The 24,761-nt window shown below is 43.0% G+C and overlaps 2 protein-coding genes across 8 annotated transcripts; one reads left to right on the top strand and one right to left on the bottom strand.

Annotated features, from left to right (window-relative positions):
- Positions 1 to 251: 251 nt before the first annotated feature.
- Positions 252 to 12,204, top strand: fubp1 (far upstream element (FUSE) binding protein 1). 7 transcript variants are annotated; one of them, XM_061084210.1, is made up of 20 exons: positions 252 to 379; positions 808 to 931; positions 2,332 to 2,367; positions 2,524 to 2,560; positions 2,651 to 2,697; positions 2,787 to 2,858; positions 2,947 to 3,004; positions 3,117 to 3,279; positions 3,389 to 3,487; positions 3,736 to 3,888; positions 3,974 to 4,076; positions 4,305 to 4,562; positions 5,220 to 5,380; positions 5,461 to 5,612; positions 5,724 to 5,800; positions 6,002 to 6,127; positions 6,449 to 6,523; positions 6,924 to 6,986; positions 8,633 to 8,790; positions 9,028 to 12,204. In XM_061084210.1, the coding sequence occupies exons 1-20, from the start codon at positions 287 to 289 to the stop codon at positions 9,034 to 9,036; spliced, it is 2,064 nt and encodes a 687-aa protein (XP_060940193.1). In that variant the 5' UTR covers positions 252 to 286; the 3' UTR covers positions 9,037 to 12,204. The 7 variants fall into 7 exon arrangements, with proteins under 7 accessions (XP_060940193.1, XP_060940192.1, XP_060940195.1 ...); XM_061084209.1 differs by having other exon boundaries at positions 5,987 to 6,127; XM_061084215.1 differs by having other exon boundaries at positions 274 to 379; positions 808 to 898.
- Positions 12,205 to 12,259: 55 nt separating this feature from the next.
- Positions 12,260 to 24,167, bottom strand: miga1 (mitoguardin 1). Its single transcript, XM_061084290.1, has 16 exons — positions 24,079 to 24,167; positions 22,630 to 22,786; positions 20,346 to 20,517; positions 19,612 to 19,730; positions 19,337 to 19,469; positions 19,049 to 19,194; positions 17,804 to 17,927; positions 17,536 to 17,636; positions 15,719 to 15,828; positions 15,555 to 15,627; positions 15,384 to 15,470; positions 15,203 to 15,301; positions 14,984 to 15,118; positions 14,850 to 14,903; positions 14,647 to 14,763; positions 12,260 to 14,298 (listed from the first exon to the last, which is right to left on the bottom strand). Exons 2-16 carry the CDS (start codon positions 22,726 to 22,728, stop codon positions 14,080 to 14,082), a joined length of 1,788 nt encoding a protein of 595 aa, XP_060940273.1. The 5' UTR covers positions 22,729 to 22,786; positions 24,079 to 24,167; the 3' UTR covers positions 12,260 to 14,079.
- Positions 24,168 to 24,761: the final 594 nt, after the last annotated feature.

Below are 24,761 nucleotides of genomic sequence, written 5' to 3'. Positions count from 1 at the left end.
ATTTAATTTATTTATGAAAAAAAAAACAATGGGAAACTTTAGAGTTTGTATCTACATTTTTTTTCATAATTTTTTGTGATTTTTACATTTTGTTTATATTATTATGACGTCATCGATAATCAAAGGTAACCACACAAAAAAACCTATAATTCTGTTTCTATGTAATTTGATCCGGAGGCGTTAACCAACCCAAATCTCGCGATACTTACCACGCCATGACGAGAGTTGCCTCCACTTCCCGGGGATGAAAGCCGCCATCTTGTCGCGCCGAGCATCAGAAGAAGACATGGCTGACTACAGCAACGTGGCTCCCCCGTCCTCTAACTCCGGTGGCGGGATGAACGACGCTTTTAAAGATGCTCTGCAGCGAGCACGACAGGTAGGAAGACCCGTAAGATCATTTCATACTTGACTTATACCAATGTTGATGATTCCTGTGACATTTTTTGGTGTTTTTCTGCTGTCGCGCACGTTGGGGGGGGCCAGTTGATGCTAAGCTAATGCTAAAACCGACGACTCACGTTACGCCACATTGCGGACGGGGAGGCAGCCATTTCGAGCTAGAACTCGGGCTGAAATGGATAAATACACGAATATAAGTGGGTTACACAACCGTAACCCTTCATTAATAACAATATCATCCATTAATTTAAGTTAAATGCTCTACTTTAGTCAGTGGAGGCTTCCGGGCAGTGACGGACATCGTGACGAAGGCCTACACGTGTCGTGTTACTTCAAAGCCACCAGACAAAGAAAAACACAAGAGAACTAAACCGTCGTTTTTCTTTCGACTTCCTCTTTTTTCAGATCGCAGCGAAGATCGGAGGCGATGGCGTTGCGGCTCCTCCATCGAACGAGTTCGGCTACGGAGGCCAGAAAAGGCCCCTGGAGGACGCTGGTGGGTATTTTCCCATGCCTAACCTGAATATCGGTCAGTGGCTCAAATCGATTCAATGAAAGTCTTGATAGATGATGCTGTGCCTGCCCGTGTGTGTTTTAGCAGCTACTTCATTATAGTCTAATATAGATCATGTTAATCTACAGATAAAACTGTGTAAATATCAAAGTGTTTTTTTTGCTAAGTAGTTATCTAACATCACTACTAACCAGGCTGAAGCAGTTTGTTCTCCTGTGGTCGATGTTGGATGTGTAGATTCTAGCATGTGGTTGTGGTTCTCACAGCTTTTATCTAATCAATGTGTGATTTGACTGTGGAATCTAGGTATTGGTTTAGTAAGTGTTGTGCTCACATTCTCAATTTGAGCACACACACACGTGGCTTATCACTTCCAGGGTTTATCTACACGTTGGAAGTGGTAACGCATGGTTTTTACAATGGTTTATCTGGGGCCAAGGCACTGTGGTGGTGGGGGGTTACTGGTCTAATACTACCGGCCATTTTAAAACATGCATCCACACATCTCATTATTTTGGCCAAACACGGGTTGTTTTTCACAGCACACCAGGTATTGGCAAGAAAAATGCACATGTAGCAGCTGCTGTGTCCTGCAATGATCTCTACCATTTAATGGGATTTCTCTATGAGCTATACCAGGAAACTGGTGAATGATCTGACTAATTTTTAGCTAACCTGTGTCAGATTTAAGTTTTGTCCACAGTAAAGTTGTAAGAGGACAGAAAGAACATGTTCTCTTCTTTTAACTCGTTTCCCTAACAGCAGAACATGAGACATTCGTCTACCGAAACTCCTACAGGTTTCACTTGGCCATTCAAAGGCTAATTCATGCTCGCTCTTCACAAAATGCATTATGCAAGCAGCCTTTATACCTTTATATCATTATACAGTTCCTCGCCAAAAAGGCCTTAGTTACGCTCCATTCAAAGAGAAAATTGTCTGAATGGACGCAGTTCCTTAAGTAATGGAGCTGAAAAATTACACAGGCCTATGTTTTATTATACCATATTAGTCTCAACAGTCAGGGAAACAGCCAAGACCTAAAACAAAGGTCCTAGTTTCAATGCAGTTAAAATGTGGATGGTCAATGATGAGAACTCATGCACCACGCTGAGAAGCTGATGTAAAAACCAACCACAAGTTCTGAGACCTGAACACACAAACTATTTACACAATCTCAATCACTAGTAATTGTTTAAGTTAAAACCTCTGCCACTATAGTGTCTAGTTGCCCCATAGATCTTTCATATAATTATAGAAACTGTAAAATTTGAATGATCCACATTGATGGCTAGTACAACTTAAAGTAAATGTACTGAATAAACTGGTGGCCTTTTTTCAAACCCTGATAGTAGTGTGATTAGAGGGTTTTAATAACAGATACTTATTCTGGTTATTGTGTCGTGTTGTCACAGACCAGCCAGAGACGAAGAAAGTGGCTACAAGTGATGGTAAGTGAAGCAATGATGCCATGGTGGAAGTGATGGCTCATCACATCACTGTAATTCTTGATAATTCTCCACTGAAACTAATTGTCATTAATTGGTGGATGACTTACACCCATAATGCGTTTTTACTGCTAATGTTTTGCATCGTATTTTTTGCAGCCTTTTCAGGAATGGGAGGGATGGGGGGTGCCCCAAGGTAAGCAACACAGGTTGAATATAAATGTTTACCAGTTACACTACATATATTTTTATGTTCATGATTAATCTTTGCACTCGTCATTCTTAGGTCACTGTCAGAAGAGTACAAGGTCCCAGATGGAATGGTCGGCTTCAGTAAGTTTGTCATTTAAATAGTTTACACATAAGCACAATTAATTTATGGCTTGGATTGCGTTTTAACACTTCCCCACCCTCTTGTCTAGTCATTGGAAGAGGGGGCGAACAAATATCACGTCTGCAGCAGGAATCTGGCTGTAAAATACAGATTGCCCCTGGTAGGTCTGGTATTTTTGCTGATACTGAGATATCAGATTCAGTCATTTATGAATGGTTTGTATTAACGGCTCCTCCTATGTGTTATAGACAGCGGTGGAATGCCAGACAGGTCGGTGACGTTAACGGGACCACCAGAAGCAATCCAGTGAGTATCCAACCTTTGGTGAAAATCTTGGTGTAAAATTTCTATCACAGGCTCAATTGGTTCCTTTTGAAGAGTTCCAGAAAGTGCATGACGGCCATTTTTATTCCATCAGGGGTGCAAAGAGACTACTATCAGAGATTGTTGAGAAGGGACGTCCAGCTCCAGCGTTCCATCACAACGATGGTCCAGGAATGACTGTTCAGGAGATCATGGTCCCTGCCTCTAAAGCCGGACTCGTCATTGGAAAGGGTGGAGAAACCATCAAAAGCCTTCAGGTGAGTGTTCAGCCTGTGGTCTGAAGTAGACTTATAAAACAAAGGCGTTAAGAGAAGTGTCAATTGGAAAAACATTAACTGAATAAATGTTGTTTCTCTTGACCTGAAGGAACGAGCCGGGGTGAAGATGGTCATGATCCAAGATGGACCACAAAACACAGGCGCAGACAAGCCACTTCGAATTTCAGGAGAGCCCTTTAAAGTTCAGGTAGGCCATTGTCCACAAGACCATTGCATTCACAGCACAAACACATAACACAAGTCAAAGGTTCTTCAATGTAGTTATAGTAATGGTCAATGATGAAAAATCATGCACCACGCTGAGAAGCTGATGTATAACCCCAACCACAAGTTCTGAGACCTGAACACACAAATATTTAGACATTAATCTCAATCACTAAACATTGTGAAAGACAGAGTGTTGATGAGATGTTGTCATGATTCTGTTCCCCTCAGCAAGCCAAAGAGATGGTCATGGAGCTGATCAGAGACCAGGGCTTCAGGGAGCAGAGGGGCGAGTATGGTTCGAGAATTGGAGGAGGTGGAGGAGGAGGCGGCGGTGGAGGAGGCGGCGGCGGCAGTAACAATGGAGGAGGAGATAGCTTGGATGTGAGTGTTTGTATAAGTTACTTCTTTTATATTTCGGCATGGTTGTTCCGCACCATCTTATGTTTGGTTTTGTCTCATCATTTAGGTCCCCGTGCCCCGGTTTGCAGTCGGTATCGTCATTGGCAGAAACGGAGAGATGATCAAGAAGATACAGAATGACACGGGCGTCCGGATTCAGTTTAAACCAGGTGAGTGTTAACTTAAAGTCACAAAGATCTGAATAAAGAACTTTAGATGCAGTTAATATGGTCAATGATGAAAAATCATGCACCACGCTGAACAACTGATGTCAAACCCAACCACATGTTCTGAGACCTGAAAAAATACTAAGAATTTAGACGTCCTTATATTAGCATTTTCCCAGTATGTGAGAATCTAATCTGAATTGGCTCTAATCACTGTATTTTCCACCTCAGATGACGGCAGCACACCAGACAGAATAGCACAGATCATGGGACCCCCTGACCAGGCTCAACACGCAGCAGAGATCATATCTGACCTGCTGAGGAGTGTCCAGGCTGGAGGACCCCCAGGTCATGGTGGTGGTGGTGGGGGTGGTGGCGGCAGAGGGCGTGGCCGTGGGCAGAACAACTGGAACATGGGGCCCCCTGGTGGCCTACAGGAGTTTACCTTCACGGTCCCAACAATGAAGACCGGCCTCATCATTGGAAAAGGTAAGCGGTGCCTCGACATCAGTGCTTTGTTGTATCACTGATCATTCAGATATAATTATTTTCCTCAGTAAGGATGTAAATAAATGGAAAGAACATCAGCTATTCAAAGGCTAATTCAATTGCTCTACTAAAAATGCATTATGCAAGCAGCCATTATACAGCACCTGGTAAATAGGCCCTAGTTACACCTAGTTACGCTCTCCTCAAAGAGAATATATTCTGTCATGATGAATGGACAAACCGTCCTTACATAATATGGCTAAACTATTACACAGGCTTATTTTTTTATAACATAAGTATTTAAGCTTTGTCACAAATATCAGAGAAACCACAATGACCTAAAACCAAGGTCCTTTCAATGCAGTACAAATTTGGACGGTCAATGATGAAAAATCATGCACCACGCTGAGAAGCTGATGTATAACCCAACCACAAGTTCTGAGACCTGAAAACACAAATATTTAGACAATCTCAATCACTAGTACTATTGGTCAAAGGGATCTGGGGATTAAATGTCCCTTAACTGCACATGTTCTTGACTGGGCTTCATGTTACAGTACAACAACTTTTAAATCTTCCTCTTGAAAAGAAAGTTAAGGAAACACTTAAGGAGAAGGCATTTCCCCGTTGTAATGTGTTAAATCTTAATTGCTCCAGGTGGTGAGACAATCAAAGGCATCAGCCAACAGTCCGGAGCCAGGATTGAGCTGCAGAGGAATCCTCCACCCAACGCTGATCCCAACATCAAAATGTTCACAGTCCGAGGCTCGCCCCAACAGATCGACTACGCCAGGCAGCTGGTGGAGGAGAAAATCGGAGTGAGTTACTGGGTGTAGTAGAAAAAACCTCATAGTGACGTTTGACTAGTGTATGTTATTAAATGACTTTGTGTTTTCAGGGACCAGTCACACCAATGGGCGGCCCACATGGGGGACCTGGTCCACATGGAGGCCCAGGCCCACATGGTCCTCCTGGGCCACCTGGCCCCCCCGGGGCTCCCATGGGTCCATACAACCCTGGACCATATAACCAGGGACCTCCAGGGCCACAGTAAGTACAGTTAACCTCCGTGTTTGATTTTCATCTTTTTAAAAGTTCTGTGACAATAATGTCGAAGGATTTGAAGCATGTGCAAGATGTATAATTATTCCTTTTCCTCAGTGGTCCACCCGCACCTTACCAGCCTCAGGGATGGGGCAATGGCTACCCACACTGGCAGCAGGGACAACCTGATCCAAGTAAGTACCTGCTCTAGGTTGATTATTGAGTTTAGTCTGATTTTAGTTTGCTTTCATCAGCACATGAATTTATAAAGGTTTCAAATCAAGAAATTCTTTCCTAAAGAGGAAACTGAAGAGACCCTGGTGATGGTTTATGTTTTGGACAGTTGGAACTCAATGTTTGGTCCCATTTGTTGTAACCAGACGTTTCTGGTCCAGATAAGGCAGCAGCTGATGCCAATGCAGCAGCGTGGGCCGCCTACTACGCTCAGTACGGACAACAGCCACAGACGCCCATGACTCCAACGAGTGGCGCTCCCGGCACGACTCAGAGCAACGGCCAAGGTAATACATTTCTTCCACAGTTTGCCGAGCGTTGGTGCTTCTAGAGGAACTGTTACAGACGAGGGTAGATCAGTGTAGTTTATTAGATTTACTTCAGTAGTGCCCTTTGCCCATGTCTGCCTGGTGCCTCTACCAGGAGACAGTTGGTTTGGTTTCCCCTTTTCAAATGACTTTGCTTTTGCGGAGCACCTTTTTTTTATATTACGCAAGGGACAGGACAGTTTTCTCCACCATCCCTAGACTGAAAGCCCGACCCAGGCAGGTGGAGGACAAACCACTGCGAGAGATTGACTGAATTACAAGTACCGTTTTTTTTAACAGGTGACCCACAGGCTGCAGGTCAGAGTGGACAGGCAGATTACTCCAAGGCCTGGGAGGAATATTACAAGAAAACCGGTATATGATCGTAGTTTCAGTGTACACCTACTGACACAAGACAGTCTAAACAGCCCGTCAGCTTCTTTTTCAGGTCTGGGTATTTGTCATTATCGCTGGCCTGCTGTGGAGCGTTTTCAGAGTGCCTCCACCTGGTTTGACATTTGACGCCTGTGCTGTTTAGACTGCAACACTTTGTTTATCTCCAGGACTGAGCTGTCGACACAGAACCACCTTATGAGCTTAGAGTAGCTTATTCTCTAGACAATCATAGGGCTTTATCCACACTGATGGCAAACTATTCTTACGTTGCATGACTCTTACTGCCACTGAATGTGTGTAGATTTAAATGTTTGATTTGAAGGTTCTTCTTTCAAAAAACCCTTGGATGGCTTGTCACATTCCTCACTTCTCTTTACAGGTCAACAGAGTCAACAACCTCAGGACTACACGAAAGCCTGGGAGGAATATTACAAGAAGCAAGGTGAATACTCCTCTTAGGGATCACACCTAATTGATTTAGTATTTTCCTCCCTCCCCTTGTGGCTGAATTTTTTTTATTGGACTACTCAACTCTTATTGCTGCATTTGGTTGCAGTGACTGCACACAAAACTTTTATTTTCTAATGCAATTAGGATTTTTACCATTGTCATGCTGGTGTTATGTTTTTTTATAAAGGGAAAATTATCCCAAATCATTTTGCAATATGTGTAGCAAATGATTAAAGATTTAACTGTGATCCTCGTGTAAAGACTGATTAGACTTAAATTAGTCAAATAAAAAAAATAAACGTTCGTAATGTGATCGTTTTTTCCTAATGAGTTTTACTGTGAAGAGTCTTGATTAAACCGACTCTACGAGCTGAGGTCAGGGTTAAGTCAAAGTCTGCAAAATTGTGAATGTTAACTTAATTAATACTTTTTTTGGCCGTCATGTATCATCAGATATAATATATTTTACAGGAATATTGCAGAAGTCTAGCTAATGGCCACTACCCTTGACATGATGTGTAGACCGTGATCTGTTATTGATCCATTTATCTATTTTCTGCTGCTTAGTCTGGAACAGTGATGTACGTCCCTGTGTGGAGTCAGTTCTCCTATTGAACATAGAATTCAATAGTTTAAAAATGTCCCATCAGTTCCCAATAATCTGCTAAGTCCATAATTAGTCAGACCTCTTCCTGGGAGGTGGATGTTGATGTGGGCGGCTGCGTTACTCCAGCAGCTCTCTGTAGTGGAGCTGCTGCTTTCCCAGCCGCCCTAGAACAAGCAAAGAAGGTATCTGACTCACCAGCGCGAGATGTCTGTGTTGGGTTCGTTCCCCTTCTTACATGTTGTCCTCTGGGAACATGAAAACCTTTTTGTCCTTAAAGTCTGGAACCAGTTTGAAAAATGACAATATCAATAAACTGGTAAAATACTAGACTTAACCGTTTCCAGTCAATTCATAGTGCCAACTCTGCTCTCAACTAAGATGTGAGAGGCTTTTGTTAGTGGCGTTTGGTGTTAGACATTCGTCAGTTGTCGGTCGAACATTTAAACTTTTTCACACTACAATACAAGAATAGTAAGTATTAACACATAAAGAAATCGCGTGTCCTCAATCGATCTATAAAGAAACACATTTAGCCTATCCATAGACGTGTTCCCTACGCAGAGCCCTACTACGTACCCTGATGTGCACCTTCCAAAAACTCTAACCATGCATTGAGGTGACCCGGGACTCGAGAGCTGTGATTGGTCCACTGGGTATCTCTGCTTTCTGGCAGACTGGCCACTTGAGTTCATTTAAATTAATGATTTATCATCTTCCACACGATCTGCTTGGTAACACTCGCCATCGTTGTGAAGTAAAAAATACAAATTTGTAAATAAGCCGACCAAAACACACGCAACACCATTGTAAGAATTCTACTGCCCCTAGTGTTTCGAAGGTGTAATGGCAGCGCAACTCGCACACCTACGCACAACTATGAATGGTCCTCCAGTTCTGGTTCGATGGTCTTCTAGGGACTTAATGGGCTTCCACCTTCGAGTGTGTAGCTCCACCTCAGTCTAATGGGACATGAGTAATAAAAACACTAAATGACTTCATTCACATGTGTGTTCTGGTCTTTGCCCCTCCAGGTCAAGCGGCCCCTCAGGCCACAGCAGCAGCGGCAGCCACCCAGCCCGGAGGCCAGCCTGACTACAGCGCTGCCTGGGCGGAGTACTACCGGCAGCAGGCTGCGTACTACGGCACCAGCAGCCCTCAGGCGATGGGTGCAGCACCACAAGCCCCTCAGGTACACCCCCGATAAGAATCTGCTCGCCACAATCATGTTTACTCAGTAGTTTGGTGCCGTAACCTCCTTCCTCCCCAGGGTCCTCTCAGGGAATCCGGTGGCTGCTGCACGTACACAAACTTAACCGACACACAACTTCCTTCCTAAACAGGTTTTTTAACTATTTAATTTACGGAAGCTGAGTCCACTTTCCGCTGTTAACATGCCATGTATCTTCTATGTATTTCTTCTGCACAGGGCCAGTAATGTGAAGCGGACATAAAGTAAATGCTACATTGTCGAAACAAAATCCTTTGTTAAATGTTTGGATGCAGACGCCTTGATGAAGATCTTAAATTTCCTTGGTTTCAAAGCGTTTCACACAGATGGCAGATCTCCCGGCGAACTTGTCCACTCTCTTTTTGTTTTTGTTTATTTTTTCTTCTTGTAAATGCTTTGTTTTTAGTGAGTTAATTATACATATGGTCATTCCAGTCCTGTATCTGCATTAAATGTGGTTAGAACTCATGTTTATTGAACTGTTGACATTACCTTGTAAATCATCTCAGTTTTAAAAATGCTATTTCCTGTTGTGTTTTTGCAATAAAACAAACTGAAACCTCCTGTGTTGGTAAGTTGGGGGTGGTTACAGAACCAGACGGGTGGGCGGACATCAATTTGATGAATGTTGTTTTTACCTGAGGGGCGGGGGGGGGGGGGTTGAAGTTTAAAACGCATAGTGTGGGCTTCATTGTTCAAAATGGTCGACTCCAAGTTGTGCTGTCCTGTCTCTCTCCAACTGTCCATAAGGCTCTTAGATACATTATGTGCGTGCAGTGATCCCGAGCGGTTCAGACCAACAAAACGTCCTCTTGTAGATTGACTATTTTTTTTAATTTTCCACTTCCTGTTTTGTCATTAGAAAGTTGACTGGTATCTGTGTATCGTAAACTCATGCATTTACCTGCGTTGCTGTGGCACTCTTGTTGTTTTTTTAAAAAGTCTCTGCCTGGTTTGACCTTGTTGAGGTAGTATGCTCTGTATTCTGCCTTGATAGACACTTCCTCCTCCTCCACAGGCCAGTTTAGAAAGCGGTAAGCAAGTGTTTTTCTTAACATGTTCCTCAGAAAACGTGGTTGCAAGAAAATGCTGCATATTTTTTAGTGTTCTTTATAAACATATATATATATATATTCTTGTGCTGTTCTTTTTCCAGGACAGTCAGGTAAATTGTATGGAAAATGCATTGAAACGTTTGTCTTGCCCATTCTCTCCAGTTGTGAACTAACTCACATGTATAAATTTGTCCTTTTTTTAAAAAAATAATGTTTTTTTAATATAAAAACATTTGCAAAAGAAACCGTATTTTTGCTGTGCCCATTCTGTTAGTCTTTACCCAGTATAAGAACGTAGATGTTGTAGGGTCGGGGGTGGCTAAGCAGTCTTCATCCATCAGTTGAGCCCTCCTCTCCTGTAAGTACAAAAACTGATTTGAACTGTTGAGAGAAAAACGCCTATTTTTGATGCTTTACAAAACTTTACAAAAGAGATGTAGTACTTTTTTTTGTCACATATCCCATCTCCCCCCCCCTCCATGTGTTTGGGTAAGTATGAAATGTTCCGCGGAGAGGCTTAAGGACTTTTGTAGATGTTTGATTCTCGTACCACATGTTTCTGAGACTTGCCTTGTGTGACCGTGTTAACATGACGTCTCTGACTCTTCACAGTCGTAGCGTGTTCTAGTCTCTGTGTAGGAAGTTGGATTATTTTTCTCTGAACCGAGGCTTGAATGTCAGTGTTTTCTATCCACTGCCGGTAGGAACTGTTTTAAGGATGTCATGTGGTTTTTACATTTCTGACCTGCCAAGTGCCATTGTCTAGTCGAGACTCATGTTTTTTACCAAAAATGCCATTTATTGCAACATATTGCTTAACGTCCCACTGCATATATCCAGTGTAGCATGCTTAGGTTTCTGATCTCATTTCTTCAATGTCCTATATGAGCATGTGGAATGATGCGAGTGGCGGAAGTGTTTCTCAGTAGCTCCGATTTGATGATGACATTTATTCTGCTGTTGAAAAAGGCTGTTGATTTATATCTTTTTTTTTAAAAAGTCAAAAACAATCTCTGCATTGTTCACTGATGGCAAACAGTGCGATATCTGATCTTTGCAGTGTCGTCCCTGACCTTGCACCTTAGGTTCTGCCGCAAAAACACAGGTAAGCGAAACCTAAGGAAACCAGTGTTTCTGTTCAGTGACATGACCAGTATGACATGCAAAGTCCAATGCTTACCTGTGTCGTTAACATGCCTCCAATGCATTCATGCTTAGTCGTAAAGATATTTCTGAAAGTCTGAACAGTCCTTTTTTTTTTTGAAGTAAGGATGATCTGCCTTCATGAATGAAATGCATGACGTGACTTGTATGACTTGTTACATGACGTTTTGACTTCTCAACAAATCAGAAAAAAACGCTCTTTTTGTAGATTACCTGAGGAAATATGTTGTCATTATCGTATGTGCTTAATATGATGATAGCCTTATGTTTGCATTCCCGGTAAGTCTGATAGCGATTTGTGCAATGATTTAGTCATCTCTGACCCTGGTGTAACAAACTGCATGCCATGCAAACCTGTTGCCAGTCGTTAGCCATGTAGCTGTCAGAACGGTGAAATACATGATTCTCTTTTTTATCCTATTTCTCCTGTCGTGTTGTGAATCTGCCCTCAACGTGCAGTGCAAAGTCTCTTATTGAAACGCTGCTGCCTTCACTTCTCGCTCACAGTGTTGGAGGACGCTGCAGGCTTAGGTCGTAGAGTCAGGCCCTGTCGTAGTTTGCTCACCCCCCCGATACTCAAAAAGGAGGAATCCTTTGAGTCAGTGCCACTGCTGAACGTAGACCGTTCAAGAGCTCCGGTGATAAGGTAAAAAAAAACAAAACAATAAACCCAGCAACGCATTGAAATTTTAAAATTCTGTGATTGCAAAAGTGTTGGTCAGATTTCTGTTTTCCTGCTCGGATTGATTTCTCTCTTTAAACCATGCCATAGTGTATTTAGAGCTGTCTGTTGGTTCTCTGCTTGATTACTTGCATTTAGTCACATTTAGCGAACAGGAATGTGGGTTAGAGAGTTGGACGAGGACAGGAACTTAATACATTTTCTATAACATATGCACTGTTTCTACTGGGAGTAACATTTGGGGTTTCTCTGTAGTTTTAAAAGGTCACAGAATGTGTTTGAGGCTTTTCACTCTGTCAGATACTCAGTGTTTCAACACACAGTTGGAGTTGGGTGTAGAAGACTAAACAAGGAGCATGCCTTAGAGGTAAAGAGGTTTCATGTGCTGTGTATATTCTATTGGTTTGTTTTATTCAGTGAACTGTTCTGACTTAACATGTTGCCATGTTCATCAATAAAGTTGTATCAAATAAACCCGACTAATGCATTTCATAATTCCTCTGATTTTAAAGAAATTACACAACCACCATTTAACACATGAACATCTTTATTAGATTCTTTTGTTTGAGGTGAAGTCACAAATGTTTCAATTCATTTCCTGACAAGATGAAGGACGACCTGTTTCAAATCACTCACATAGACACTGACTCGTGTTTCCAATTACACACGGGATCAATTAAGTATTCAGAAATTAAAGAGGCTAGTCTCTCCCAAAGTGAAGCCTCGTGAGGTTTCACTGAGCTGCAGTTTGAATGTTCAGCACATTCCACAGTTAAACAAGACAGTCCCATGGTTGTGCAAAGGGTTTTTTCTATTAGTCTGTGGCTGTATGACTATTAAATTGCATTTCGTAAAGGTCCAAATCTTAAATTTAGTCTCTGCAGGCTCAGGACAATATCGAAATGATGAAATGAATTCCACTTATGATAGTTTTGTTTGTTTGCTACAATCAAGTTTCAGCAAATAGTCTTTAAGAGATTCAGTTCCCATCATTAAAGATCAACAAAACAATATTCACATAAATCTGAAACGTGAGATTATTTCATCTGGCCATAGAAACAAAGAATTCTCAACTGAAAACACTCGACTTTGTCTGATCCAGATTTTTATAGCCATTTTTTTTTAGAGGGGCAGGACTGGAACTGATCCCTTTAGTAAGTTACCCGTTAGAGTTAAACTGTCAGTGTGTGTGTGTTTAAGTCAGGTTCAGTCCATCTCTGCAGAAAGAGCTGATGACAGCGTCAACCACACGAGGGTCGTCCTTCACCTCTGAAAGTTTTACATCGTCTTCCAATGTGCAGCATTTTAGAATCGGCACATCTATTCCTGCAGTGACTCTGTTCATGGCAGTGAATGAACAGCAGAGCAGACACTATTACTGGAGAATAAACTTGTCAGACGAACATTCAGTGACGGATGAAGGCTTGAACATGTGACAGTAAGGCTTCTTGTGTGTTTGCCCGTCGTGAGGAGCTGAGGGACAGAGGCTGATAAACAGCTGGACGGTTATGAAACAGTGATGTTGAAGCTGATGGATCATGGTCCTGGGAGGCTGCATGTGCCGGGACTCATTCAGGTGGTGCAACAAAAAAATATCCCATCATTTCCGACAAAGTTCTCTGGTCGACACTCAAACTGTTTCCCTTTATAAGAAACTTCCCTGGGCAGCATGTGCTAGTAACAAAAATACGATAAGTGGATTTAGTGTTTTCTATTTGCTGATGTTAGGTCTGATGTGGAAATGCATCTAATAAATATCTCATGAGATTCAGCCGTGATGTTCAAACCACTGCATGTCTGAAGCTGATCACAAACTCCATGGACGCGTACAGGCTCTACTACAACTACTACAAAATAAACCCTGCGTCATTTAGCTGCTTAACAAAATAAATACCTTTTTATTTTTTCACATAAATTGCTCTTAATAGCAGCAAATACACTTTAATTCACAGAGTAATATATCTACTGCAGGAGAACCGCTGCCGAGTTTAACTTCTAAATATTATTGCTGTGATATTTAAAACTGATGTGCACAGTGGAGAGGGGCTGGGGGGGGGGAAAGAGGTAATGGTCATGTGTGAAGGCCGACGGCTTGTTCAGTTTATGAAGATCCTCAGATGCAGAGCGATGAGAGCACAAGGTTTGATGGGAAATGGGTTTAGCATTTATATTCCGCAGTAGATATTCAGTTTCAGCAGATGGATGGAGGTGAGGTCAGAGGTCGAGCTCTGACCCTCTGACGTGTTAGTTTCCACACCGACAGTTTGCTCTCTTCCGACTGGGACTCGTCAATGCTGTGGTTTTCTTGTGTGTTCTTTGAGGACCTGCGTCTGAACCTCCTCCCGTCTCTCACTGCACCCCCGCCCCCAGCAGGGCGCTGGGCAGCAGCTGCACCTGAGGGGAGCTGCAGCCGCTGGCGTGCCGCAGCGGCTCGGCGCCCAGGTAGGCGAGCAGCAGCTCGGAGCGGCGGTGCAGCAGGTGGAGCATGTCCTCGGCCAGAGTCTCCACCGACGAGTAACGCACGTTGTCCAGGTCGAAGATGTCCTTCAGGAAGTGCAGCACCTGGTCCTGAGGGACACGTGGAAATGGATGAAAACTTATTTTGATATATACTTATATCAACAAAGTTAGCTATGAAATACCTTAATAATACAAATTTCAGTCAGAATATCAGTAAACATTCGGCTATATTTGCTTGGAAAATGACTGAATCCATCCAAACAAATTTCTTACGACTTCTGTCAATCGATTATCAACTTCTACCTCATATTAATAAAATATATATTGTTTGACAGAGCACATGTCCTGGCAGCTGTCAACAGGTAAACTCCACATATAGAAAGTGGATCTGGAAGTTGTCCTGTGTTCCTGTTGATCTTCTGACCCTCACACTGTTAATATGAAGGACGCACTGACCTTGAAGAACAAGCAGAAGTCGTGCAGGGAGCTCTTGGGCCCCAGGAAGCCCCAGGCCAGGACCGGGCTGATCTGCTCACACACCGCGTAGAAATGAGCGATGAAGCCGTCGGGAACCTGAGACCGAGGAAACAGAGGAGGATATTAAACACACGGGTCGGGGACTGAGGGACTTGAGATGAAGATGTCAGATCATCTTGTACCTTCATGTGCTGCCTCTTCTGCTTCAGCACTGACCAACAGCTGGATGCCACCGCCTGTCGAACACAAACAAAATATAAAAGTTGAAAAAGCCTCAACCTCAACTTCTCTGTAGTTCAGATTGTGTTTCACTCACGGTTTCCTTGAAGGAGCTGTTGAGCCAGCGGTTGTTGACAACGTTCTGGATGGAGACCGGTGGATTCTCCAGGTCCTCAAACGAATCCATCAGGATGAAGTCCAGCACGATATCGTAGAAGTTCAAGTGCTTCACCTGGTGAGAGCGAGAATGAAACTGGTTGGACTGGAAAGTAAAAAGTCAACTGGTGGAGAAGTTTAAACGTTTGCCATCACTCACTCCTCTTGTGGCCAGCTCCAGCTCCGTGTTCTCCCAGTGCTCCGGATGCTCCAGGAAGCAAATCATCTCTTCAAACACTTCCTCGAATCTCCTCGGGCTCTGGAGAGCGGAAGGTGAAAGTTACGAGCAGAAAGACTCATGAACAATGGATGATTATTTTAATCAGTGGCTTCTCTCTCACCTTGTGTGCTTTAACGATAATAGACGACAGGATCTTCTTTCCTGTGTCGGTCAGGAACATCCTCGTCTTCCTCTCGCACAAAATGAGCTGGAGACAAAACCGGGTTTTACTTAAACTGATTATTTCTGAGTTAAAACAGGAACATGTCAAAATGATCCGGTTGGTCTTTACCTGAGACGCCTGCCGCACACAGTGCAACTTCGCCAAGAAATCTGTGTCCCCGAGACACTCCAGCATCTCAGTCCTGATGATGAACAATGAGAAAACAAACCAGATTAACAACAGTTGTGGTCGTCTTCTGAGTTTCATGTGTTTTATATAAATGTCTAATTTACCGCAGCACTCTGCAGGAGATCTGTCCGTCCTCAGCCAGCTGCAGAGCCTCGTCGTAGAAGGAGTGGCGTCCCAGAGCCAGGACGCTCCTCAGCTCCCGGTGCTCCGTCAGCTGACACACACACACACAGCAGAGGTGGGACATTAAATAAACTAGATAATGATCATTATAAACCACTGCAGTACAGAGAGAAGAGAAGTAAACGTTCTCCTGAAGTGACGAGGAGCCTGGAAGTGTTTTTAGTTATTAATAATACAGTTTCCTCCTCTGATTCCTAAACAACCTTGTAAAAAAATATACAAATTATAAATAAAACACGTTGAGCCCAATTTCGGACTCGTCACCAAGTTGTGAACATGTTGACATCAGGCTCAGATAGAAGCTGATCACTGTGTGAACTCTTCTCCAGCTGGATTTCTTCCAGGCTAAACAGGTGGGGTGAAGGCAGCTGTGGAGACCGGACACACATGTGTGAAAGCTCATGTATTGTGTGACTCCCTGGTGCCAGATAGTTGTGTAGCGTGAACTCACAACTACTGCGAGATTCCCACTCATTCACAGTAACTGTATTTGTGTTTAAGACAAAAGAGTTGCTTCCTGTTGCTGTTTCTGAATAAGCTGCTGAAATAAGTTCTATTAGAAAACAGCTTGTGACCTTGACCGACCTTGAGATTTCTCTGTGGTGTCGCAGTGTTTGTAGTTGATAGTGAAACCAGCTGCACAGTAACACTGAGCCGTGCAAGTTGACCACTGATGGTGGAATGTGAATCTATTTTTAGTGACCCTGAGTTTAAGTGATCTAGTTTTACTGCTGAGATCTGCACCTCACACTCACTGACCAGGAGACAGCAGGTCGGGGGGGGTTTCAGTGTCTTTAACCTTTTCTTAATGTAATGTGCACTGAACATGAAAACACTCTGCAAAGGTAGAGATTCATCTTGAACTTGTCCGATCGTTTCACTTCCAGATAAACACGTCTGTGCTTCTTAAGCTGCAGGTTTATTTCTGTCCTTTGTGGGTCAAGTGCAGCAGTGGATCCAGAGCTCGAGGCCTCACGGTGACTTGAAGAGAAGAAGCTGAGCCGAGGAGCTGAGCTGAGGGCCGGTGACACAACCTGGTGAATCTGCAGGAAGCTCAGAGCCATTTAAACAAACTCCTGCTGGGAACCAGTGGAACCCCCGGTGCTTCAGACACTGTGAGACTAAGAGGTGGAGCTTTTCTCTTCCACTACGACATCTCTTCAGGTTCTAACTTTGTATTATCGTAACAGAGATTATACCGACTACAGTAACAGAAGTAGTAGCAATTACTATTTTAAACTGATAAAAGAATATTTTTCCAGATGAGATCAAAATAAAAATAGAGAAATTTGCACAATTTACCTCACATGCTTTAAATTAATAATCAATACTACAACCGCAGTGCTGTGATTTATTAGACAAGACCATCCCACATCTTGAATGTGATCCTTACATTGTGAATAATGACTTTTCTTTAAAACAAAAGCTGCTTTAAACCAGATCATGATCCATAGTTTCCTTTAGAAAAGCGAAATTTCTCAAACTTTAAGTATTCATTAAGACACTTTTACAGATGGTTTGAATCCCTCATGCCTGGTATGTTTGTAATGTGTCTATTTTCATTAACGATGAGAGGTTTCAATTATTACGAATTTATATATCACTCTTTTAAACCAGTTGTGGAAGATGTTTTTTGTGTAGGAAACATGTGAACTCTCAGAACGTTCCTCCATCATGTTAAAGTTCTCGTGCTGCATGTGAGACGAGTTGATCTGTGGACTGAGTTGTTTCCTCTCACCTCCACAGCAGAGACAAAGGAGTCGTTGGAGGCGATGCTGATGCTGTCTCTGAGACACACCTCGTCCAGCTCCTCTCGGCACAAGATGTCGGCCATTTTATCTGAGAAGGAGAAAAATCATTTCCATTAAATGGTTGTTTTTCAATTTTTGTAAAGCATTCCAACTACGACATAAACTTCAACCTTAAGACAATACAAGAGGGTTCTATGTCTGTAAAGGTGAGATGTGTTTCTCTTGGTCATGTAAGGTCACACAGCGGTGACTCACCGTGGCTGCTGTTGTGGATCGACGGCTCGGACATCACCAACACTCCCTCAAACTCCTCCTGGAGGTTGTAGGCTCTCTGCAGCAGAGACTTCAGCCGGTGGACGAACTCTGTGCTGATCACATCCTGATCACAAACACATTCAGGATGAGCCAGAGAAACTCAGAAAGGTCCTGATGCTTTATCTTAATATGATGTGTGGAAGAGTCAGTGCAGATTCACTCATCAACTGAATAAGAACAATATTAAAGCAGAAAACAAGTTAAAAGACAGTTACTGATCAACCTAAGCTCATTGTTGGGGATGTCAATTCTTCTTACCTGGAACGTTATCTTGCAACACACCTCATGGATAAATATATATCCCTTGTAAACCTGGGTGTTGTCTCTGCTCAGGAAGTCAGATTAAAGTGTTGTTCACCTGCTCCACTGGTATCTAACCAGTTGAAACCAGTAAAGACTTTGATTTCCCTGCTAATCCTGCAGAGGAGGTTTACGTTTTCATTGACGTTTGTCTCAAAAACTACTGAACCGATACTATTCAATTTGGTGGAGGGAGTGAGATACGAGTTTTATTGAATTTTGGGATAAATGTGTCGATCCAGGAGTGTTGTTCTTGTTCTCTCCTCCAGGAGCTTCTGTTTCTGTTTTCGGCTGCGGTTGTTTGTTTGTCCGTTAGTTAGCAGGATTATGCAAAAACTACATGACGGATTACCAGGAAACTTGGTGGAAGGATGGGACAGAGGTCAGGATGGATCTGGATCAGGGGGCGGAGCCAGGATTTAATTTCCTCTTTCTTTAACATTGCGAGATGCATTTGGACAATTAAGTTCCCAACTAACTGACGCGTTATTTAAAAGTATGCATCCAGGTATAAAGGCTGGAACAGAGGAAACATGAAGAGATTTCAAACATCTTCTTCAGCCCTCTCTTGAGAATCCCTGCCCCCCCGACGTACTCTTTTAATCAGCTTTATGGAGGAAGCCCAGCAGCAGGGGAATCCTCGAGGACCAGCAGCCGACTGGACGACTGTCTGGGTGCCCGGGCTTAACTACTTGACCCCCACTAATCCAAAACCCTTCCCACCGGGTTTCAGAGCCATCGAGTTATACAACCCAAACTCGGTGACACCAGATATGTGTATGTGGGAGGTTTCCTCCTCTCAGCCTCCAGAGAATAGATGCAGGACATTCAAGTGGCTCTTGCCTCATTACACCGACGTGTTTAATGGTGTTTGTGTGTGTTCACCTCCATGCTCTGCTCGGCGATGTCGTCTCCAGCTCCGGCTTTGACAGAAGCACAACTCTCGTGGTCGTCCTCGTCCTCGGTCTGCCGGGTCCTGAACGTCAACGCTTCCTCCCACCGGCCCAGAGCCTCTTCAAACAAATCCATACCTGAAAAACAACACATAACAATCCTTACATCCTCCATAACAAAGAAAACAATCTACCTCACAATGGAAAACAGATCATTAAAAGGATTTAAAACACAGATATGGGCTAAATACTAAGTAATGTGGTACTTGTGTGTATTTACCCATGAGGTAGAGGTTCTCAGGGGTGGTGAGGGGTAAGTTGACGATACTGCAGATTTCGGCGTCTGCAACTCGGTCCCAACCGATGGATTCATTTGCACAGGTGCTGCTGCTCGACGAGTTCATGCTTTTAACCTGTAAACACAACAAATCAACTTATAGTTCATGCAATGCAAACTATGTTTATGCTATTATGTTCTTGGGCTCTGGCATCTCAAATAAAAACTGTAAACCAGCTCTTCATAATAAACCTGCGCCTGTGTCTCAAGTGTCTCACCGAGGCCAAGCTGAGCAGCGACCCCGACAGCTTCCTGTAGTCCCCGCTGCCGAGCACCAGACCAGAGGAGTAGGCATTCTTGGAGTTGAGGGAGAGGGTGATGTTCTGACTGGTGTTATCTGGATGGAGAAAGACCAGAGTTAATTTTTTAAGAGAAAGATCGGAAAACATCTAATCCCTGTAAAAGATCGTGTAGCAGGATTACAAAATGGATTAGTCATAACTTCAGTTCTACAACAGGGTTAACAACGAGTAAAATCACCTCATCTTGTTTTAATTATTAACTTTTATAAACAATTGTTTGTCAGATAGATTAATACGACGCTTGTGAAGGTTTGCTTTAGAGAAAAAGCAAACACTGCAAACACAGACAGACAGTTTTATTGCATCAGGAAATTATAAAGATAATCATAATACATAACACTAAATTCATTAGAATTCAAGTTACTACAAAAACTAAACTGGCTTTGTAACTGTAGCTGACGTTGTCCATAATATACAAATATGAATTCATCCACGGTCCAGAATCTATTATGTCCCAAACAATGACTCACCCTGTTCTCCTGCTCGTTCAACTTAATCCTAAATGTCTGTTAATTTCTCTTAAAGACTCTAATTGGTAATAAATCCTCCAAAGGGAGATTATAAATTAATTAAACCAGGAGTTTTAAAAGTCAGATGTTGGGCCTCTGCTGAGACAAAGATAGAAAAGGTTCCGTGTCAGGAAGTCGTACCGTTCCCTGTCGCCACGGGGGCGAAGAACTCGAACCCAGCTTTCTCCCACTCAGGCGAGAGAGCCTTCTTTTTACCCTTCCTCCTCTGGAAGCGGCGTGCGAGGAAGAGGAGCGAGAAGGCACCGAACGCAGTGGCGGCCACCAGCTTCTTAGTTCCTGTGCTGACACTCACCTGGAGGACGGGTTGAAGGAGGAAGACGTAGAAGTTAGACGATGATGCATTTTAAAAAGAAACCTGAATCTGAACTGCAGATTGGTTTCTGTCTTATTTGGTTCGTTCTTAAAGAATAAAAAATGGATGAAAGTACATTAAGTGCAATACTGGAAGGAAATCAGAGTTTAACTGAGTAAGCACAATGGAAACTGGTTATTTGAGAGGCAGGTTTGGGAATCAGCTCCCAGCCTGTCATCTAGATTTTACAGCATCAGTATCAGATCGCGTGCAGAGCCCATGTTCCACTAAACATAGAAACACTGACGAGGAGATTAACCACACACACACCGCTGCTGAACATCCACAACAAATGATGATTACATAAACAGTGTGAGCGGTGACAACACACATAATATTGACCTTTATTTTAAAAGGTTGCTGAATAGAAAGTTGTGATTAAATGATGCCACAGGCCTGCAGTGTTTCTGTATCTGCAACCAGATAAACACAAACAGCAGACGTGCTCCTACCACATTCATAATGACATCAGATCCGCTACCTGACACTGGACACACACAGACACACACACACTCTCCTCACGTACGACTCATAAACACTATAACACAGGGGTCACTTAAGGAAAATACAAGTTACCATCCTGAAGGACACAACAACCAGCACAAACAATGTGGATTTTACATGAAAATATCAAATTATGTTTTTAATGATCTTTGTTTGTACTGTTTTGTAATTTGTAGTTTTTAAATTTGGGTTACAGGGTAATTTTTAAATAATATTTTGCAAGTATAGGCTTGATTTTCACATTTAACACGATTCTGAAAAGTCTCGTACCAAACTCCAAAATAAAGAAGATAAACATGAACACTGTAAACTAGCTTTTCCCTGCAGCACTTGACCCACCACTTTATTAATATATCCACAGAGTCTCATGTATCTTTTCCAACACGTTCTCATGAGTAATGGAGCCGTGCTGCTGGACATTGTTTCCTCATTACTCAGCGGCTGTAAGCTGCAGCACAAAGCTGCTCAGGCAGGTACTGATACTGAACATCTAAACAGATACAGCCACAGGTTCATCTAATCGGCTTAGAAGAGACACTATGAATGGAGCTGTGCCAAATCCAACCAGGTCAGACCTCTGGGAAATAATCACCGTGCTTCACAGAGAGGGATCCAAATGAACTAATATAAAAAATAAACTCCTAATGTGACAAAAGCAGGTGTGAAGAAAGGAAGTGGCACGAGTAGCACGTGTTCAGGCTTTTGTGATTCATGTTGTAACAGCATGTGCATGAAGGTGCGATGACCACAGAGGTGAGAGGTTAACGATTCTTTACTCCAAAACCCAGCCATGCAAATTAACTAATTACCTTCAAGTCTTTTCATTAAATGTTTTGTGAGGTCCTGTTAAATATTTGTTTCAGTTAAATCTGAGTGAAATCAAATATAACTTACAAAAATAGAAGTTGATTATTTTGATTCACATTTTATTTGAACCAAAAAAGTAAATTCAACTTCGGCCATGATGGAGATAGTGTTGATCTTTGGATATTGATGTTTAACTATTTTTCAGTCAAGATAGATTAAGATTAAGATATATTTATTTGTCCCAAACACATGCACAGACATGCACAAGCACACTCATGCAAGGAGGGAAATTTAACCTCTGCTTTTAACCCATCTGGTGCAGAACACACAGAGCAGTGAGCAGCCATGTACGGCGCCCGGGGAGCAGATGTTGGGGGAGTAAGGTGCCTTGCTCAGGGGCACTAGACAGGGTAGAGAGAATCCTCTTGGATTTTTGGACAGATCAATCCAGGTTCGTCTTTTTGTTGTTTCTCCGTGGAGTCGAACCAGAGACGAACCAGAGACCTTTTCTGCCCATAGTCCAAGTTTCTGCCACTAGTCCACCGCCTCGTATATAGTAAATATAAATCTCAAATCCCCAAATCCATCATAAAAGTGTCCACTGCAAAATGAGAGACTTGTTAAAATACAGGAATAACATCTGTGATCCGCTGAACGCTGGGATTCTTCAGTTCTGTATCTGCCCCCCCCCACTCATGACCCACAGATACACACTCTCCACCGCACACAGTCAACACCGACCTGAGCCAGGGAGCTGCAGACGGACATCGGTAGGTTCACCATGCGCAGAGCAGCGGCCTTGACCGACAGCTGCGAGCACGTGAGGGTCTCATGTGTCATCGTGGGGGTCTATCCATGTCTCGGCAGGTCCTTGGTCCACGTCCCCATCCTGCTGGAGCTGAAGAGGGAGACAGGAGTGAGCAGCATGGAGAGGGTTTAACCTTGGGAGATCCAGGAGGGGATATAATCACATTATTACATAAAGCCTCTGACATACAGTGTGTGTGCAAGTGGCAGCGTGCAGCCAGGATTATCCACCACATACTTTAAGTATTGTTTAAAAACAGGATGTTGAAATACTGTGTGAGTCATCCTCTGGTCTACAGCACTGTGGGCAACACCTACCAGAGGTATTTCAAACATTGCAAACAAGATTGTGGCTGTTTGAGTACATAGGTAAATCTGAGGCTGTTTCTTTCTGCAAGTACAACATAGTTTCTTCCTCTCAGCGCCATCTAAGCTTCAGTGTGTGTGTGTGTGTGTGTGTGTGTGTGTGTGTGTGTGTGTGTGTGTGTGTGTGTGTGTGTGTGTGTGTGTCCACCTGACAGGGACAGATGCAACATCCAATTAAGTTTGCACAGGACACTCATGTGTCTCATCATCACATGTGTGTGTTTATCCCATTTGAGGCAAAGTCCCGGCCTCACACAATGTTTACTGTTTACCACAAGCATGTTGTGTCGGTCATTGAGTCGTTTCCACTTTCCTGATTGGATTTAGTGAAGATGAATGATATTATGATATGTCAAAAGGATAAGTTTGCATTGGGATTTGTAGAAGCACAGATTTAACGACTTAAACACATTCACAAGTTACTGACAAGTGAACAGTAACAAGGCTGAAATTATACTATAGATGCATTACCAAACTTAATGTCTATATGTATTAAATGTCTGAATTTAACCGAAAGCTAGAAAAAACTTTGCCACTTGTGAAATGTGTGTATAATGTACATTCTCAGCACTTTCTATTTAGTTTTAAATAGTTGTATCCTCTTGTCTACCTCATGCTGACCTGCCTGATGCTATAACTACTGATTTCCCCAGTTTGTGGATCAATAAACTTTTATCTCATCTTATCTCGTGAACCTTAGTCTGACTGAAATAACTGAATTCTCTCATGTTTCCATTCATTGACACAAAACCAAACATATTGTCCATTAACTTATCATTTCCTCCTCGAGTCTCACTGACCTGACGACACGTGTACAGAGGAAATTAATGATTAAAAGCTAAAAAACTGTGAAATCACCACAGGTCGTGTTAATGTCATCAAACAGCTCCCAACTCCAGCTGGCAGCTAGCATCCAGCTGAGCTAACGAGGCTAATAACAGCTAGCTGCTTGTTTCCTCCTGGATGAAACAGGCTCAGGCTGACCGTGTGGAGCCGGGGAGGAAAGGGTCGGCTCACCGGTGTGTGTGGAGCTGTCCTCCGGTCGGTTCCTCCGGTCGGTTCCTCCGGTGGTTGCCGGTTCTGCTCCCGCTCCTCCAGCTGACCTCGGCGGCGGCAGAGTGAAGGACTCCGGCCGCGGCACTCGTCGATCTAGCTTGGGTTTCAAAATAAAAGCACGCCCCTTGTCAATATCTGTAGAGTTTTTGCGCCCCCTCATGGTTGTCTCAAATATTACACATGTTTATTCATGTTGTATTTTTTACTGTAAGTTTTTGTACATCCAAATACTGATGGAGCCTTTTATTAAGGCCCGAGCACCGAACAGTAGGACACAGTGGGAGGCCCTATTTATATTGTAAGGATTATTTTCATCTAGATTTTTTTGAGGGCTCTAACATGCTCAAATTCTTACCAAACTTTGCAGAAAATTAGAAAGTGGTGTAAATGTACGGATTCTGGAGAAATTTTAAATGAGCGTGGTAAAATATCGCAACAGCGCCCCCTGGACAGGTGTATCATGACCAGACAAACAGAAAAGTCTCCAGGGGCATTATGAAAAACGCCACAGGAAGCCCGCCATTTTTTGCATTTAGTGGACATTTTGGCCACATTCCACATTTTTACTTTGAGCTGCTTGTACCAGGGCTTACATCGGATCAGCTTCAGATTGAGATGAGTGTCATCACAAGAAGATGGAGATA

This window comes from Limanda limanda, chromosome 13, assembly GCF_963576545.1.
Source record: "Limanda limanda chromosome 13, fLimLim1.1, whole genome shotgun sequence".
NCBI classification, from domain to species: Eukaryota; Metazoa; Chordata; class Actinopteri; order Pleuronectiformes; family Pleuronectidae; genus Limanda; species Limanda limanda.
Note: the sequence above shows the minus strand (reverse complement) of the source record. Positions and strands in the feature narration are given on the sequence as shown.